Source organism: Anser brachyrhynchus (assembly GCF_964034855.1).
Source record: "Anser brachyrhynchus genome assembly, chromosome: 3".
Lineage (NCBI taxonomy): Eukaryota > Metazoa > Chordata > Aves > Anseriformes > Anatidae > Anser > Anser brachyrhynchus.
Genome location: NC_137696.1, coordinates 33,341,354 through 33,358,482, shown reverse-complemented (window position 1 = coordinate 33,358,482; position 17,129 = coordinate 33,341,354). Strand labels below are relative to the sequence as shown.

The 17,129-nt window shown below is 35.4% G+C and overlaps 1 protein-coding gene across 5 annotated transcripts in view; it reads right to left on the bottom strand.

Moving 5' to 3' along the window:
- PRKCE (protein kinase C epsilon) overlaps positions 1–17,129 on the bottom strand; it is a 301,037-nt gene that overhangs the window by 97,668 nt on the left and 186,240 nt on the right. For all 5 annotated transcript variants that reach the window (XM_080588243.1, XM_080588242.1, XM_080588241.1 and 2 more), the window contains exons 4-10: positions 16,722–16,756; positions 15,099–15,184; positions 12,771–12,903; positions 9,729–9,871; positions 8,446–8,542; positions 6,622–6,836; positions 5,115–5,288 (exon numbers count right to left, since the gene is read on the bottom strand). In XM_080588243.1, coding sequence (XP_080444369.1) covers positions 5,115–5,288; positions 6,622–6,836; positions 8,446–8,542; positions 9,729–9,871; positions 12,771–12,903; positions 15,099–15,184; positions 16,722–16,756 — 883 coding nt within the window. The remainder of the gene's footprint in view (positions 1–5,114; positions 5,289–6,621; positions 6,837–8,445; positions 8,543–9,728; positions 9,872–12,770; positions 12,904–15,098; positions 15,185–16,721; positions 16,757–17,129) is intronic.

Genomic DNA, 17,129 nt, shown 5'->3' with positions numbered 1-17,129 from the left:
AATATAAATACTGAAGGGAGGGTGTTGAGAGGATGGGGCCAGACTCATTTCAGTGGTGACCAGCAACAGGACAAGAGGCAATGGGCACAAACTGCAACACAGAAAGTTCTGGCTGAATATGAGGAAACTTTACTCTAAGGGTGACAGAGCACTAGAACTGGTTGCCCAGTGAGGCTGTGAACTCTCCTTCTCTGGAGATATTCAAAACTTGCCTGGATGCAATCCTGTACAATGTGCGCTGTGACCCTACTTGGCAGGGGGGTTGGACCAGATGATCTCCAGAGGTCCCTTCCAACCTCAACATTCTGTGATTCTGTGAATTATCATAATAAATCTTCCACTGTCCTAAATACTTCAAAAAACATTTCCTTTCTAAAGTACTTATTAAGATAATTTCTTATAAATTATAGGGTGTGTACATATATGTATATATATCTCACAAGGTGGAGGTCTAGAAAATTTTAAGTACTAAAGGAATGTTGAAAGGGGCACATGAGGAATAAAGTGTAGCTAGGTATACCTATGTTTTGTAGAATCTCAACTTTCCATTAAAAAAAAAGTCTTTAATTTTCACAGGTCTGAAACTTCCAGCTATGAACCAAGCATTAAATACAGGAACACTTTCAGAGAAAGTAGCTCTAGAAATACTTAAGATCCCTTTCCCAGTCATCTGACTGAAGCATTAACAACAAACCTAATGTTGTCAGTGTTTCATAGCTGATCAGTGAAGCATGACATGAGGTTGAAGTGGACACTGGAGAGGGGAAATGGATGCAGTGTCAGCATTATTGTCAGGTAGTATGCTCCTTACTAAAAACACTGAGAGCCAGAATACAGGAGAAGAGAAAGTAAAAGGAATAAGTGAAAAAAAGGATGCAAACAAGAGTATCCTTGAACCTTTCCCACCCCTATGTCTGACTTTTTTCCAGTAAAAGACACAAAGTCCTGAATAAATCAAAGATGATGATAAGCAATGGGCAGTTCTTACAAAAATGTTATACCCTGTATGCTGAGTTTTGTGCAAGTTTTACTCTGCAAGAGTCATATATAGAATGCAGTATTCATCATTTACGTCCCAGCAGACAGACCACAAGCAATATTTATAAATCTATGTTTATAAATTAGGCCTCTGAAAACACTGATAGATGCATTGACCATATTCTAACCAAAAGAGAAAGGATATGCTGCCATACTATAGGAGCATTGAAAAATACTATCCAACTGTGATACGGATTTGTAAGATATGCTTCATTAAAATATGGAAGCTCCTTACACATAAAATCATGGATCAGTTGAGGTCGTGCCAGTAGATCTCACATTCTTTCATTCCTTCTAATGTGCAGGACTTGGTCACTGAGTTCATACCTCAACTACTGCAGACAAAACATCGTATATCAGCTTCACGCACACTATCCCAAGGTTTGGAACAGAACCCAGCGCTCTTGACTTTCAGGTCACTGCAGAAGACCACAACACAATCCCTGAAGTACAACATTTGAATACATATAATTTAAATATATAATGTCGATTTGATGGGCTTAAAGCAAACTGGTTTGATCAAAGTTATCTTTTGGATTAAGAAGGAAAATGAAAAATATCAGTCCCAAGAATATTCCTTTAAAATAAAATAATGAGTTATAAATTTAATTCAAAGACCATTGTGAGAAGATAAGTTATTTCCCCCGATCTATATAGCTCGTCTTACTGAGCTAAGTGAACAGGAGACAGAAATTGAACTTTATCTATATAAATAAATTTATAGAACTTTATTAGTCTTTCAACTGAAGGCTCCATTTCTGAAAAGCATATTTAATTCTCTGGAAAATATTAACATGTGCATAGCTTTGAGATTATTTGAGTGAAAGTATATGCTTATAGTTAAAGAGGAATATTTTGATGAATTGAAGCCACAGTAAGATTATGGTACTAATCCTGATTTCAGTGAAAATATTAATGTATTTAAAGTAGTGATGCATATAAACCAGTTTTGATCACAATATTTGTTATTTCCAGAATTTTCATCTGCATTAATAAGAAGCTGGATGGGACTGAGAAAAGTAAATTCAGATATGTAAAGCAAAAAACACACTAGTGTATAAGGTATGCTTGTTACTAGCCATTATTCAGCTTGATTTCTGAATTCCAAGGTAATTCTTATTTACTGTGATGACAACATCAACATTTAGTAAATGCTGCTAATGAAAAATCTGCTCTGTGAAAGAAAAAATAATAATACCAAAGCGCACTTACTGTACAAAGCATTACAGGCAACTTTTCTGCAGTGTCTTCACCTTATTACTAAAGGAAGATACCGCAATAAATAAAGTTGAACTCATACATTTACATTTTTGTGGAAGAGGAACAAAGCAAGTAACGTTATTACACGAAGCAAACCTCTGAGTGCTTTAGCAATGAATACTGAGTCAACATCCCCATTAAATCAGGGTGTATATGACAAATAAGCTCTACTTGAAATGTAAAATTTAATTCCAGCATGATCACTTCAGGGACCAGTTCTGCAAAACACAGCAGCCATGGTACAGCATACAACTGCAGTGTAAGTAACTAGATACTACTGTTAAACACATTTTAAACTCTATTGTACAATAGCCTTTGTCTAGATAAAGCTATTTTAACCATAGACCACGGTTGTTCAAGTAAGTATTTCTACCTGTTTTTCCGCCGAACCCAAGCAAATTGCTCAGTGACTAGTTGACTTGGTACAGTTTCATTTGTTGTCATTCATAAATAATTTATAGCTTTAATAGATGCATTAATTTTTGCTTTTAAATACATTTTGATTGTTGCTTCTTTGTAAAGAGTTCTTTACAAATTGTTCACAGGCCATGTTCAAACCTTTGATTTTTCAACTGTGGACTTTTAATTTGATTGAGTATCACTAGCTGTACTTTCGGTTGTTTGATAAGAGTCACTGGACTATGATTTGTAATTCTATGAACTACCTAGCTATCAGTTCCTCTGAGTTCAAGCAAAACCACAAACTATAGTCTTGTTACATTCATTGCAAGAGTGAAGCATCTCAATTTCACTGGGTAAAAGATCTGGGAAGAGAGAAGATGACGAGAAGAATTTCTGAATATTTTCCTTCGATGAATGGCTTTGGAGAGTGAGAAGGAAGACAAAAAGCATGACAAAAAAAGGGGAGAACAGATGAGAAATACAAATGGGAGGAAATCTCCAGGAAACTAGAGGAGTAGCAGGAGAAACTTCTGGCATAATTTTTTTAATATAAAACTCATCTTTACTGATGTTACATGATTTACATCAGGCAAGTGATACATTTATTTGCATTTCAGAGTGTGGTCTGCTTTAGTCCTAAGGATGCCCCTCTTTTCACGGTTTATCCTTCAACCCTAGTAAAATCTTTCTATTATTTTCTTAATCTAAAACCTTCATCATGCTCAGTGACAGTAGTACAGTTTAAAATAATGTTAAAACATTTATATGTTCATAGATATATTCAGGTGAAATAAAAGTCTCAGTAAGTGAAACATCCTTCCATAGACAATCTGTAGGTGGAAGAATGTTACACACACATTCCTGGGCTGTTTTCTGTGTTAACTTCAAAGCATATAAAACACCAATGGAATTTCAATATATCAGGAACTGTTAAGTCATATTAAGTATTTGTTACAAGAATATTTGAACACAGTTTAATCTTGATCCTACGAGCCATTTTCCTCTGGCTTTCTCACTGCCCTATTTATCTTTCCTGACAACTTTGCTTGGAGATATTCTAATTGCAGCTTTTCTGTAATTCTACACAATTGTTGCACTCGTTCATTTGTGCCATACGCATTTTTGATTATACCATGAGAATGGCTGGCAATATGCAGGTATTTATGTAAGTGCATGCATATGCTCATATACACGATTAGCAATGCTTATTTTTGTTCAAGATGCAAATTGAATAATTCATTTAATCTGACAAACTTTTGTTTCCATGAAATTGACTTAACTGCTCAAATGTAACATCTTAATAAAAGAAAAAATACCAGAATGTTGAGTCTATATGATGACTGGTAAGCGAAGGAAATTGATTTGTATATTATTTAATATATACATATATATTGAAGTCTAAACTTATTCCCTACAGGTCAAAAACTGATCCTGTTGAAATAAATGGTATATTTATTCAGATTGGCAAAAGTTCAAGCCTTAGTGCTCTGAAATAGTGAACATTTTATCAGGCTTTTCAAAAATAAAGGATTCCTCTGTAAATTCAATTATATACAATTGATATTCTAGCTGCAAGACAGATTCACCTTCTGTATTTATTGTACACAAAGCTCTCTGGACAATCAGGTAGAAAACTCAGATCAGGTGAATGATGAGAAATAAGGGATTAAAAACAGAAATAGCCTGTGAACACACTGGGTCTCAAGCACTTTGACAGGATTCAGAGATACTAGAGAGTCAAGTCAGCCACACCATCCAAATATTTGCTTACACTTAAGCAAATCCAAAACATGTGCTAGAAAGACGAAATCTATAAGAAAAAAATTATTTGTTCCAGTGAACACACCATGAGAAAAGGCTCTCATTATCAGTTCTTTCTGGCCTCCCTTCTCCCTGCTGCTCAAGTACATGGGTAGTATTAGCATTATAGGACTTACCTGATAAGCAGCATACTATTGCCTTTGTTTTCTGAATATTAACTGTGTACTACATAGCACAAGAAAATTGAAAAGACAAGTGTTCTGCCACAATCTTATTTGTGACAAGACAATTTTCGAGTTTTTACTCTGAAAACTGGATGTTAAAAACATCTGTACTTAATTCAACAAATGATATACCCTATTGGCGTACACAAGAAACACAGAAAATGGCACCTCAGTAGTTTTTTCTGTGATTTAGTTATTTACTTATTTATTTTAACTCATTTACTGCCATCTCCTGGTACTTACAAGGTAATAGTATTTCTGCTATTTAACAGCAGCCAATACTCTCCCATTCAGCACTATTGAAAAGGAAAAATCTTCTCAGAAATGTTTTTGCAATATTGCTGTAGTTTTTATGTTGCTATCTTTTATTCTGGAAATACCAAACACTGTTCCTTGGGCAGAAACCTGTAAAAGGTTCATGTAGCTTACCTTTGTCTGGAAGCAGCAGTAAAGTTGTGTTAGGTATGGATGTTTCCGTGCTAATGCCAGAATTCTCTTTTCTGTCATTGTGCAGTCTACGTCATCATCTTGAAGTATGACATCTTTTTTCAAGACTTTCACTGCATACACTTCATCTTTTCCTTTTAGTTCAGCTAACATTACCTAAAACAAACAAAAAATCTATTTGCACACAAACACATTATAGTACACGAACATACGCAGGGCTGCATAGAAGTTTGAATGCATTGAAAATAAAAAGAGATTTGAAAATAATGCAATGGTGCAATGACAATTACCTATTTGCCTAGATGAAATTGTATGTTTATGAAATTAAATTAGTGCAATTTTAGAGAAAGATACATATGGTATTCTTTAAATTTGAAACAGATCACGTGTATTTTGTTTGTTAGTTAAGAGTGTAGAGGATAAGAAGTTTTTAACCCTTCATTTACATATCTTAATGACATCTCAAAAACTAAAAAAGAAGGAACATAAATTTACTTCCTCCTTTTATCTCCCATTTTTGTTAGGGAGACTCGTGCGTGATGAACCTGACATACAATCCCACTTACTATCCTGGCCACTTCAGAATTCTTGATTTTAATTGCTCTTGTTATTTAAGGTTCAAGTCCTACACTCTCTTAAGGTCAGTTCTAGTTTGGAGATAGAGTAGGCTTCAGAGGACAGATCAGAAAACAGGGAAACTCAAAAGAACCGCTTCAGCCCTCTCCCCTTGCATCTGCAGTTCTCATATAGCCAGGAGGGAAGAGTGCACTTGTGAAACAGATTCACTTTTTAGTCCTCCTCTTAGATTCTATAGTGAAGAGAAAATCTGTAAGCACCATAAATAGAGCAATTCCCTTTCTACCCTCCTCAATTCCCTATTGTAGGATAATTCACCTATCTGGTGAATTATGTCTTGGCTGCATACGTAGTATTTTCAGCAACTTTTTAACCCTCCCGCACTCATCATATGAATGCACTAGAAATGCTTGAGTTCCTTTTCCTCCAGCACTGAACAAATCTACCAAAGAAAAACAAAGACACATAAATTGTTCAGTGAAATAAGTAAATTTGAACTGGTTGAACTGGATATTACCGAGAGAGGGAATGAACTCAGAACTCCACAGTATTATTCCTTGTCTGAATTTTCCAGTTTGACCACAACTATTTGGCTTGTTGAACAGTACATATGCAACTGTATGTATGTCTTTACTTCATTACCAATATCCTGAAACAGTGAAGCAGTGACATTTTATTTCAAAAGGCTTGACCTTTTACTGTAGTGTGCTAGAGCAAAGAAAATTCCAGTTGACGAGCAGGTTGATACTCATGATCACCAGAGTAAAGGCGGCTTTTACCCAATGTGTAAAGAATGTAAGGAAACTGCTAGGGTGGAAGCACTTTCTGAATATCAGTATGAGTATTTTCCAAACAGCACAGTCAAAAATAGCCTGCACACTGGGAGGGGAAGAGGGGGAGGAAGGCTACTTACCTTGCCAAAGCTGCCTTTCCCTAATACTTTGATGAAGTTGAACTCTTCAAGGCCTATTCGCTTGGTCTGGGCTTGCTTGACCTCCCCATTTTCACCATTTTCCCCAGGTTTGTTAAGCTGGTTGTCTGCTGACGTTGTAGCTGTTGCCCTGTGTTCCTCTCCTCGGTTGTCAAATGATAATGCTTTCCTAATGTTGTTTTCCAGCTCTTTGATTTCTGTGAAAATGTGAGAAAGTTTTAACTAAACACCATAAAAACAATGTGTCAGTCCGTGTAAGTTTGGGGCACAGACATTCATCATTCTTGAATACTGTGCAAAGCATTCTGTGGCTAAGAATACATATTTAGCAAACTGCTTCTCGGACCTTACAGCAATCAGCCAAAAACCTGCTGTAGCAGGAAGGGTGGCCTTTTGAAATGAACCTAAGAGAATGACGCATCCAAAACTCCAACGATAAGTCAGACTAGTGGCCAAATAGTTGTTTTAGTGATTTTTGGGTGTTCCTGTATGACAGAGTAGTACTTTGTTTTGAATCCCTTATCTTCCTGCAGCACTTACTCATCTTCCTGCTTAAGTATTTTAGTCATTTCTTCAAAAGTTCAAAGGATAGTTGGGTGTCCCAGTCCATGGAAGTCAACATGAATGAAAAAACTTACTCAGCTCCAGCTCTTATCAGATAGCTGCCAATAAAGTATTTGACAACTTGCTAGTGTCACTTCAAATAGCAATTGTGTAGATTTGCTAAATGGCTCTCAAGGCTTCTAAATCTTAAACCACACTGAATCCTGGTGGTTAAGGGATGTCAGAGTCTGCCTCAAACTTTTACATAGTACTTCCGCCTGATGGCCTTGGAAGCAAATACTTTCAGGGACAAATAAAAAAGTGAAATTTAAAAGAGAATTTGGACAAATTATTTGCTTTTATTTTAACCAAAATATCAGATATTTCAAAAATATTATTTAACAAAATGTTGCCTGTAAAACCAAAAGGTTGAGAAATTCAAATCAGTTCTGGACTCACAGGCTTATAGTACTTATACCATAGAGCTTTGGAAGCTGTTTTTCCTCAAATTAAGGGTGAGAAATTACCCAACTGTAAATAATTTCCAAAGAACGTAACACAGAAGTATCCATCTTCCTTTGCCTTGGTGTAAAGATTTTTCATTCACCAGTTTACATACATGATGATACAGAAGATGCCTTCACAGACATCTAATTTTTAAAAACTCCAGCCAGATAAGATTCTAAAAGTGCTGCTGACATACATGTTCTCTCAATCAGGCTGTTCAGCTCAAGAAATTGAAGTCATATCAGTGACAATTACAATATTTGTCTCCAGATCCTCTAGAGAAGATGCAGAAACTCTAGTATACCCTAATCGGATGGAAGCTTTTATTATCACAAACATTCACTGTGGAATTGCAATTTTATCTCAGAAACTTATTAAAAGATGGAGGCTTTCCAGACAGATAAAAGCACTCTCAAGTTCAGTTGTACTATTTAAAATGTTATCACTCTTACAATAGCACACTCTCCTTCCAACTTAGTTAGGCAAGGACTTGCCTGGTAAACTTAAAAATATTTTAAGATGACTGCTTTATAATTTTACCTTTGAAAGCCACTTAATTTCAGAGATTTAAAGGAAATGAGAGCCTTTTAAAAAAGCTTTTACAGTTCCTAACTTTCTCAGTAGATGCTTCATTTTGTGGTTGTAACTACCTGGTTGATTTGGTTCTACAAAGGTTGGGGCTGACAGCTTTTTTATTTCTCATAAAGAAGGACATTAAGTCACAATATGTATTAGTTAGGAAATAAAAAGTTCAACCTTGATCACATGGAGAAGTTGGTGCTGACTTTGACCTATCTTCTTCCGATGATGTGCTTCCAGGAACCGGTTGTTGAGTCTCGGCACCTGCAATTAGCTAAAAACATTTCCAAAAGGGCTAGTCAGCTATGAATCCTCCAGTGCAGGGTGCCGAGAGGAAATTTAACAACATTAATGCACAAGTAGAAGTATGAAAAAAAATTAAGATGCTCTAGCCCTACTGACTCACACTGACAGAACCTCAAACATACAATAGATGGCATCACATCAAATACAGTTCAGAATATAAACGGAGAAAGAATCATCAATTTAAAGGTAAATAGGTTCTTTTGATGAAATAAATGTAATAATCATACCCAGTGAGAGGGAAAGTTTTGTATAACCAACTTGAACCTGTGTAGAAATTCACCCAGTAAATACATAACTACATAAGTATCAGAAAGCACTGCAAACTCATTCATGCAGTAGTAACATGACACCATCTTTTTCCAGGAGTCACAGATCAGTTACTTTATTTCTGAATTTGCTATGTTTCTGTAACATTCTAAAATGGTATATATGGGATACAAATGTGCTATAACTGGGAAAATGAATGAAACCAAATGTTTTACAATATTTTATGAAATTATGCCTAAAATTTGCCTATTCCTGCAAGTGAGAACAAAGGGTCTTTTGTCACAGCCATGCAAACTGAGATTGAAAGTGTGGCCAAATTCTGATCCAGGATACATATTATAAATCCATGGTATCTCCATTGACTTTGGATGCTCTTGGGTGACCTACGCTTTTTATCCAAGAACAGCCTTGTTTTTCTTGTAATAGTAACGATAACTCTGAAACCATCACATATGTGACAAACAGTTCCTCTTTATGGGAATCACCACACTGCTCATTTATCAGCACTTACAAACAACATTATGAAGTAGTTTAGTGCTTCAACCAATCAATTACCCAATGGCAATTCTAAGCCAGAGACACATTTATGTTTTTATGAACTGCTTTGTCAGATATTATCTCTCTGTCAAATCTCCCTCCTCAAAATTAAAAAGGGAAAAAACACTCCCAGAGTCTCCAGGTTTACAAAACTGCAGCAGGTCAAAATAAATTTTGTACTGAATTTCAGAATAGATAATTTGCAGTTATAAATCAAAAGCCAAAGTCTTAAATCTGTACTGACTTAAAAAAAATAAATCTCTTGTGCAAGTCGTGTGAGTGGGATTGAGTCCTGACTTGTGAAGTTAGAATGCAGCCATAGTAATCTCATTTTTTTACAGCAAAATTACCTTTTTCCTCCTCTGCCCACTATTAGTTATCTTATCTGGAGTGACTCCAAGATCTGCAAGAACCTTAGCTATGCCTCTAGCATCCACTCCACAGTTTGGTGCCACATTTGTTTCACAGCGTCGATGTACATTCATCTTGCAAACTGCAACGAAATGTAAAGAAATAAAGTAGAATAAATACTATCTTGCCATGCTTTTTGTCTTACTTAAATCAGACCTTATTGGACCTACCAATATCTTTTTCAAATAGATATAATTTCAGTAGAAAAATACTCAGCTGAATTTGCAATGACACTTGAATGCTAATATAAAAGGACTGACCCGGTTATCATTCTTCTTCTATGACAGTACAGAACAGTGTTTTCATACAGCCCTCAAACAGACATAGGAACAAATGAAAACATTTAATGATGCTATAAATCTTAATTAGAATTTGAATTAGAAAATTCATTAAAATTCATTAGAAAATTAGAAATTTTGAATTAGAAAATAAAAATCTTTCAGAGCTTGAATTTTAGCAGTCCACTTTGCTCTCATTCTGAGGGCTCAGCATTAATTCTTCATGCACTGTTGCTTCTTGCTCTATTTTACTCAAGTAAATTAATTCCTACTGTGGGCAGGCCTAAAATCAACAGTACTTTAAGTTTTATTAGAAGTCTTTGGCACTGTCAAACACTCTTTTCCTTTAGATCATCCATATATATATATTAAGCTCTTTCTCTTAAGTACCATCTCCTGAAAACAGCATAATAGCATGAGCTAAAAAAAAAAAAAAGGTTACAATGCTTCCAGGTTATGTGGTAGCCCTGAGAACATTAAAAATAGCAAGGAGTGGATTTCCTAGAAGCCAGATGACATATTTTATCTTAGACTTCACTGCCCCCTCGTGGAGCAAGGCATAAACCAAACAAAAGTGCAAGTGTAGTTAAATACTAGATAAATATTGAATTGATCCAATTCCTCACTTCATTAGCACTTCAATATATTATTAATCAACTACGGTTTCACTGTATAAGCTCTAAAGAAACCACATGTGTCTCAGACTAGTATCAGCCATGCAGATAAGTACTGTGTCTTTGGCAGTAATCATGCACTTCAGAAAGCAGGTGCCTTTCATTTCCGAGTATGTTTCAGCTCACAAGAAGAGCAAAAAGAAACTGCTATACGCAGTACTTTCACTATATGTATATTCAATGACAAGCTAAGTGGCAAGTAAAATGGTAGATCTAGGATACATAACAGTGGACACTGAGGAATTGAAAGCAGGACACTTGTACGTGCTCCAACATTGTAAAATGAAGCACAGGAATAACCAGTCAGGAAAACACACAAACAACAACAGCAACAACAAAAAACCACAGAAGAATAAAACCCTGAAATACACTTTTCATGGCATTAATAATTACATTGGGCAAACAAGTACATCTCTGAAGAAGGGAACATTGTTCAGCATTTGTTAAGAGAGAAAAAGCATGGAAAAAAATACATTTTAAGCTTGGATGAATACTAGATTTTGTGCAGGCAGTACTGCATTTTCAAAGCTATTAATTTGATGAACACTTAGAAAGCAATACAGGCTCTCTGAAATACCGTATGCATACATCTGCTACACAATAGGTTCATATATATGAGCCATAACACCATTCTCTGTAGAAATGAACAAACATGGCAATATGGTACTTGAGAGAAAATATGCCAGTGAACTAATAAATTTGCAGATTAAGGGGAGAGATATTATAGCTCTGATTTAAAATCAAGGTACAAAACAATCAGGTTTAACTGAAAAATCTTTTCTGAACATATCTCTGCTATAATTAAGATAGTATTCGAATAGGATCTTTAATAATAGTAAAGTAACAGTATTTCAAGTCCAACATTTTACCACTGAGCACCACCTAGAATCACAAGGCAAGGCTTAAACTTTAGAATGCTCCGTGTTTCACTTAGCCATGAAAGAAATTTCTTCTTTCCCTTGCTGGTCAGCAATACGTGACACGAAACATTAGGTCTGACCTTCACCTATAATTATACCTTATCTTAAATAACCACCAAAGACAGTATTTCATAGATCATGCATTTATACACACATATATGACTCCATGTTTCTACCATTGAGAAGTGCACATAATGTGATTTTTGTACTTATGAAGATGACCTACCTATTTATAAAGGTGTAACAAAATGAAATTGCATGCAATTTCATTAGGTACTACTTTCTAAGGATCTGACATTATCTTCATGACATCATTCACATCAGCTCATTCATTTCAGTATTCTGTTCACTATTTCTAAAATATTACTTTCCTTTGCAAGAGTTTGTACCATATTTTCCCCCTTTTAGAACATACAGAGCTCTGTTTTAAACAAGGAGATATGGAACCAACCATTTCTGTTAGTTGGTTTAAAATGACATGAACATACCTTCCAACAGTAGCTTCATACACAGTCCAGTTTGTACAGTCCTTAAGCTACAGAACATGATGAATCTTTTGCTTTCTGAATAGAGGGGCTAGGCAGATCGTCACAAAGCATAATTCATTCAGATATCAAAATACCTCATCTTCTGGATATGGGCCCAAGAAATGCTTTGCCTAGCATTCAATACATAACAGTCATGTCTGAAGCTGATATTAAAGGAAAAAGTTGCCAGAATACTAATGTTTATAAAGTTTAACAACCACAAACCTGAAAACACAGAAGGCACATAAGATGAAGGAATGTAAATTCTAACGTCTCTAATTTTCTGCCAATTTCTAATTTCCTGTGTGGCAATAATCCTGCATGGCAGCCTGTGTAAAATTTGTTTCTTCACCTTCTGCATTTGTTACTGGTTGGTGTTGCAGACAGGGGAAAGAACACTTTCTAAAGGTAATGACTATCCCTACAGCATTCCACTATTCAGTTTGTATTAATCCCTGTACGTGCTGGAAGAAACGGAGTACCTTGGAAGCAGTACATATTTTTTAATTACAACAGAGAAGGTCTTTCCATATCTACTGCACTTACAAGGAAAAAGAAGAGATCTAAAGTGATAATCCTTACCTTTGCATTGTAAACCTTGTCTCAGAAGACCCCAGAGCAATGAACCACAGTGGTCACAGAAAGTGGGTACTTTATAATTGTGAATGCTGAACTTGTGAGGCATGTTGACACTGAAACGCTGGGATCCCACTTGCTGAAAAAGGAAAGCACAGCACATTTCATTCTAATTATTCTTTTTATATTCAGTGTACACTGAGGCCTTTTATGTTTTGAAACCACACAATTCAAACAAGATGAAATAGGTCTGTGCTCAAATGATCTTTCCATTAGGTATGCTCCAGATTTCTTTTCACTACTTTATCTGGGGGAAAAGAAGGGGAAGGGCTGCTGTTGTCCAAGAGACAAAGACTAAAGTCTACTTCCTAGTACTTCTGGAAACAACAAATACATAGCTATCAGGAAAGATCTCTTAATGTGGAAGGCAAGGAAGTCACTCCCAATTGTTTTAGGAGCAGGAGGCAGGTTTAATACAGGACTAAGAAAGAGAAATATACCACAACCCACTTATGTTCTCATATCCCACTGTTCTTTAGATTATGAAAACAACAACAATAAATTGTTGTGCTTGAGGATTCCAAGGTATGATTACTTACTAATTAAAGGATGTCACTGATAAGTTTTTATAGCAGCCACTGTACAGCAGGAGATTTATTTCAGTATTTTTCCTTCCCTTTCCTATTACTGCTGGCTTCTCTCCAGTGATCTAGTACCCCTTCCAAACAATGAAAGCATTATATCAGCAAAGCATACAAGTCCCCACTAGTCTGGAGCCTGGGAATATAAATCCACGCAAGATTTCCTATCTTCCTGTGGGTACTATGCAACAGCACTAGACAAACACAGTTCTTTATCACAAGAGATCAAGTCTTCCACATAAAATACGGGTTGTGAACCAGATATTAAAGAGCACTTCTAGTTTGAACAATGGTGGTCAACTGCACAGGAAGAATGAGATGAGCTAGTGTCTCAATCATATTCAAATCAAAGTTGCAAGAGTGGCTTAAATCCATAGCTACCTATAACTTTCTAATTTAAAGCTGTGCTTTTTCTGATATATAAATTTTGGCTTTTAACAATTAGAAACAAAAATGTACTTTTTCTGCATGGCCAATGAACTGGGATCACCCACAGGAGATTTCCCCTGATTCACCATTTCACCTGATCCTGTAGTGAAAAATAGTAGGCCTTTGATGTCCAAAACACGATAGTGAGAATTCAACAGGTTTTTGGTTAAAACACAAGCAAGAAAAACACTTCTGTGTAAAATAAAGCATTCATAGGCTACAGCTGATGGTTATAATTGTTTAAAAGAAAAAAAAAGCAAACAAACAAATAACAAAAGCCATACAACTCAGTCCCCTCCTCAACTGTCCCCTATCAACCCAGCCACAAAAGGATGCATCAAAGCTAAGGAGTCTAAAGAACCTGAACACAATGGCAGTCATACCACTCCCTGGTGTATGACTGTCCACTGAAATTAACATTAATTTATTAAGCAAGCCTTAATGCCATCTTAGCTGAGATAGACCTTTCACCCAAATGAAAGTATCACTTTCTGCCCTGCTCTGATCCAGAGCAGAATGTACTGTTGGCAGATAAATTTACTTCCTTAGAAGAACAGCTCTGAAGGCAGCTCATTTCATTTTCACGTGATGGCCTCATTTGTTGGAACGCATGATAACATAAAGCACATATTTTCTTAATTCCCTTTATAAAAAAGGAAAAGCTTGCTAAAGTTAGAGAGTACTTATGCTGGAAAACCTGTTAGCCATGCAGTCCGTACCTTGTTTTACCACTGCCATCGTATATAATACCCAGGGGCCTTCTTCAGTACATGGATGGTTTTTGTTCTACATTTTGGCAGCTTGGATGCAGTCTTTGTTGAGGTTTGGTGAACAACTTCTGGGCAGTCTTTTATGTTGACGTAAGATACCCAAACCTATCCACTGCTAATGACTCAGCCACATGAAATACAGGTAAGGGATAAAGGGCCTGAGCCTCCTTCTTTTGAGTTAAAATGACAAAACTGGTATTAACTCCGAAATGGAGAATGTTAAAAATGGGAAAAAATTGAAAGAATTTACTGATATTAAGCATGCAGATGTTAAAAAAAAGGCTACTAACTAAAAATAAATTGCTTTACAATGATTTCCATTTAAATGAAACTATTATGATATTCTGTCATTCCAAAGTAAATGTTATATCTTAACAGGACCAGAAGGGCACAAAAAAGCTGTAACACTTATTGATCAAATACAGGAGATGACATAAATTTGAACAGATAAAAGAGAGAGATTTATCTAGAAAATTTATTTTATAAACATTTACCTCATCATGAGTTTCCTGTTTTTTTAAGCCAGCACACTTCGTGATTATAAGTTCATGGCATCTCTTGTGGACTACACAAGTACAAACTGTAAGAAAAAAAAGAAAAGAAAAAAAAAAGAACAACACAAAAACAGATGTAAAAATAGTTTTCATGAGTTTTCATGAAGATTGATTTTAAAGACTAGAAAAGCTGGGACCTGAAAGGCAGGCTGCAAGTGACTGTCCCTTGGTGAGTACTATTAAATAAGCCAGCCTTACAAAGTCAGAAGGTAAGGGACTTTCAAGACTAATGAATTTTGATAGAATCACAGGCTGGTTTGGGTTGGAAGGGACCTTAAAGATCATCCAATTTCAACCCTACCCCACCCCCCCACCCCCCATTGGTAGAGTCACCTTTCCATTTTAAGAGAACTAAAACTTATCTGCCAAAATCTAAGTATGTAAATCTACAAATTACCGTTTAAAATAATAAACACATTTTTTACATAACATTTGATTTATTTGATAAAGCTCAGGATTTCCACATTACACAAGACACAAAGGTAAAAACAACTCTTGTCTGAAGAGACTCCAGTGGAAAAAAGACACAAAGGTTATTCATTGTAAAATTCAAAGAACAGAAAAAAACAAAATTAAACTTTCCTTCTGCAACGTGTTATTATATGTTGATAACAGCAAAATTGTTTCAGAGGGCTAAAATGCTGTGTCAATATTAATACTGATTACTTAAGCAACAAATAACATTTATAGATATGACAGATAAGATTAAAAATTACAAGGACGGTAATACTGCAGAATTCAAGGTCATTATTTCAAGAAAATAACCTACTCTGAGATGTAACTGAGTTTTATTTTCCTCTAGCATTGGTCATTGTTGAGAGAAAAAAAAAGGAATTCAAGGAATGTCTGCTGTATGCTAATGAAGCATTTCTTCTTATATCATATAAAATGGTTATTTGCATTTATTTATTTATTTACAATGAAATTTCATCAAGCCTTTTGTAACCAAAAAATCATCATTAACTTCATAATGTCTACTTGACAGATGAGAATTAGGTAGAAAAATATCATCCCTGACTGCATAAAAAAATTAAGAGTATGAGAAACTGAGATGAAAAAATGGAGTTTAAAATGAAGAACTTCTGCAGTCTTTGCTATAACCTTCTCTAATGATGACCTCTATAATTATCTCATCCATTTAATTACAGTCTTTGCAATTACCTGGCATTTTTAAACAATGAATCTTAAGCAGAATAAAGATTTCACAATTTTAAAACGCATGAGGTGAAAAAAAAAAGCAGCCAACATCACCAGGTATGCCACCCTATTTGGATGTGCAGAGAGAGAGAGCTAGGATTGGCTGCTTAAAGAAGTTAACTGCGCCACTACTTCACACGTGCTGCCTAAGACTTGAAAAATCTTGGAAGAAAGTCTTGAAAAGTCTTGAAAATCTTACTGTGACGTAAGTCTGGAAAGACTGAATCTTTGATGAGACCAACATATTCTGATTGGCTTGTGCTAAATTCTAATTGTTGTACATTTAAATTGCCTGATGAAAATATCTTATTATTGATATGTTACAACACATACATTCAAACCTCTCCCCCAGAGACTTTCTCTTACCTTGACACTGGTATCCCTGTTTTCCTATTACACCCCTGAAAATAAAACAATGATTTAGAAAATATTGAATATATATTTCTAAAAATGAAAAATATTTTCCCTCTATTTATTGAACATGTACAAGTTTAAAATAATAGCTTCTTATAAACAGTAATCTCATAACTGCATTCCTGGACTGAGATCAGTTCAAAGTAGGTACTCCATTTCATTTGCTAAGAAATAACATATAGGAAGATAGGCCATGAAGGGGTTCAGAAGAAAAAACACATTTAGTTTAATAAAACAGGCAAAGCCAAAGGACACAGAGAGAGATGCCAAACCATAAGCAGGTAAAATAGTCATTAAGAAGGTCTCTAAATAGACAAAAGATGTGTTTGTCAGTATTACTGCTCGAAACCGTCTTTGCTA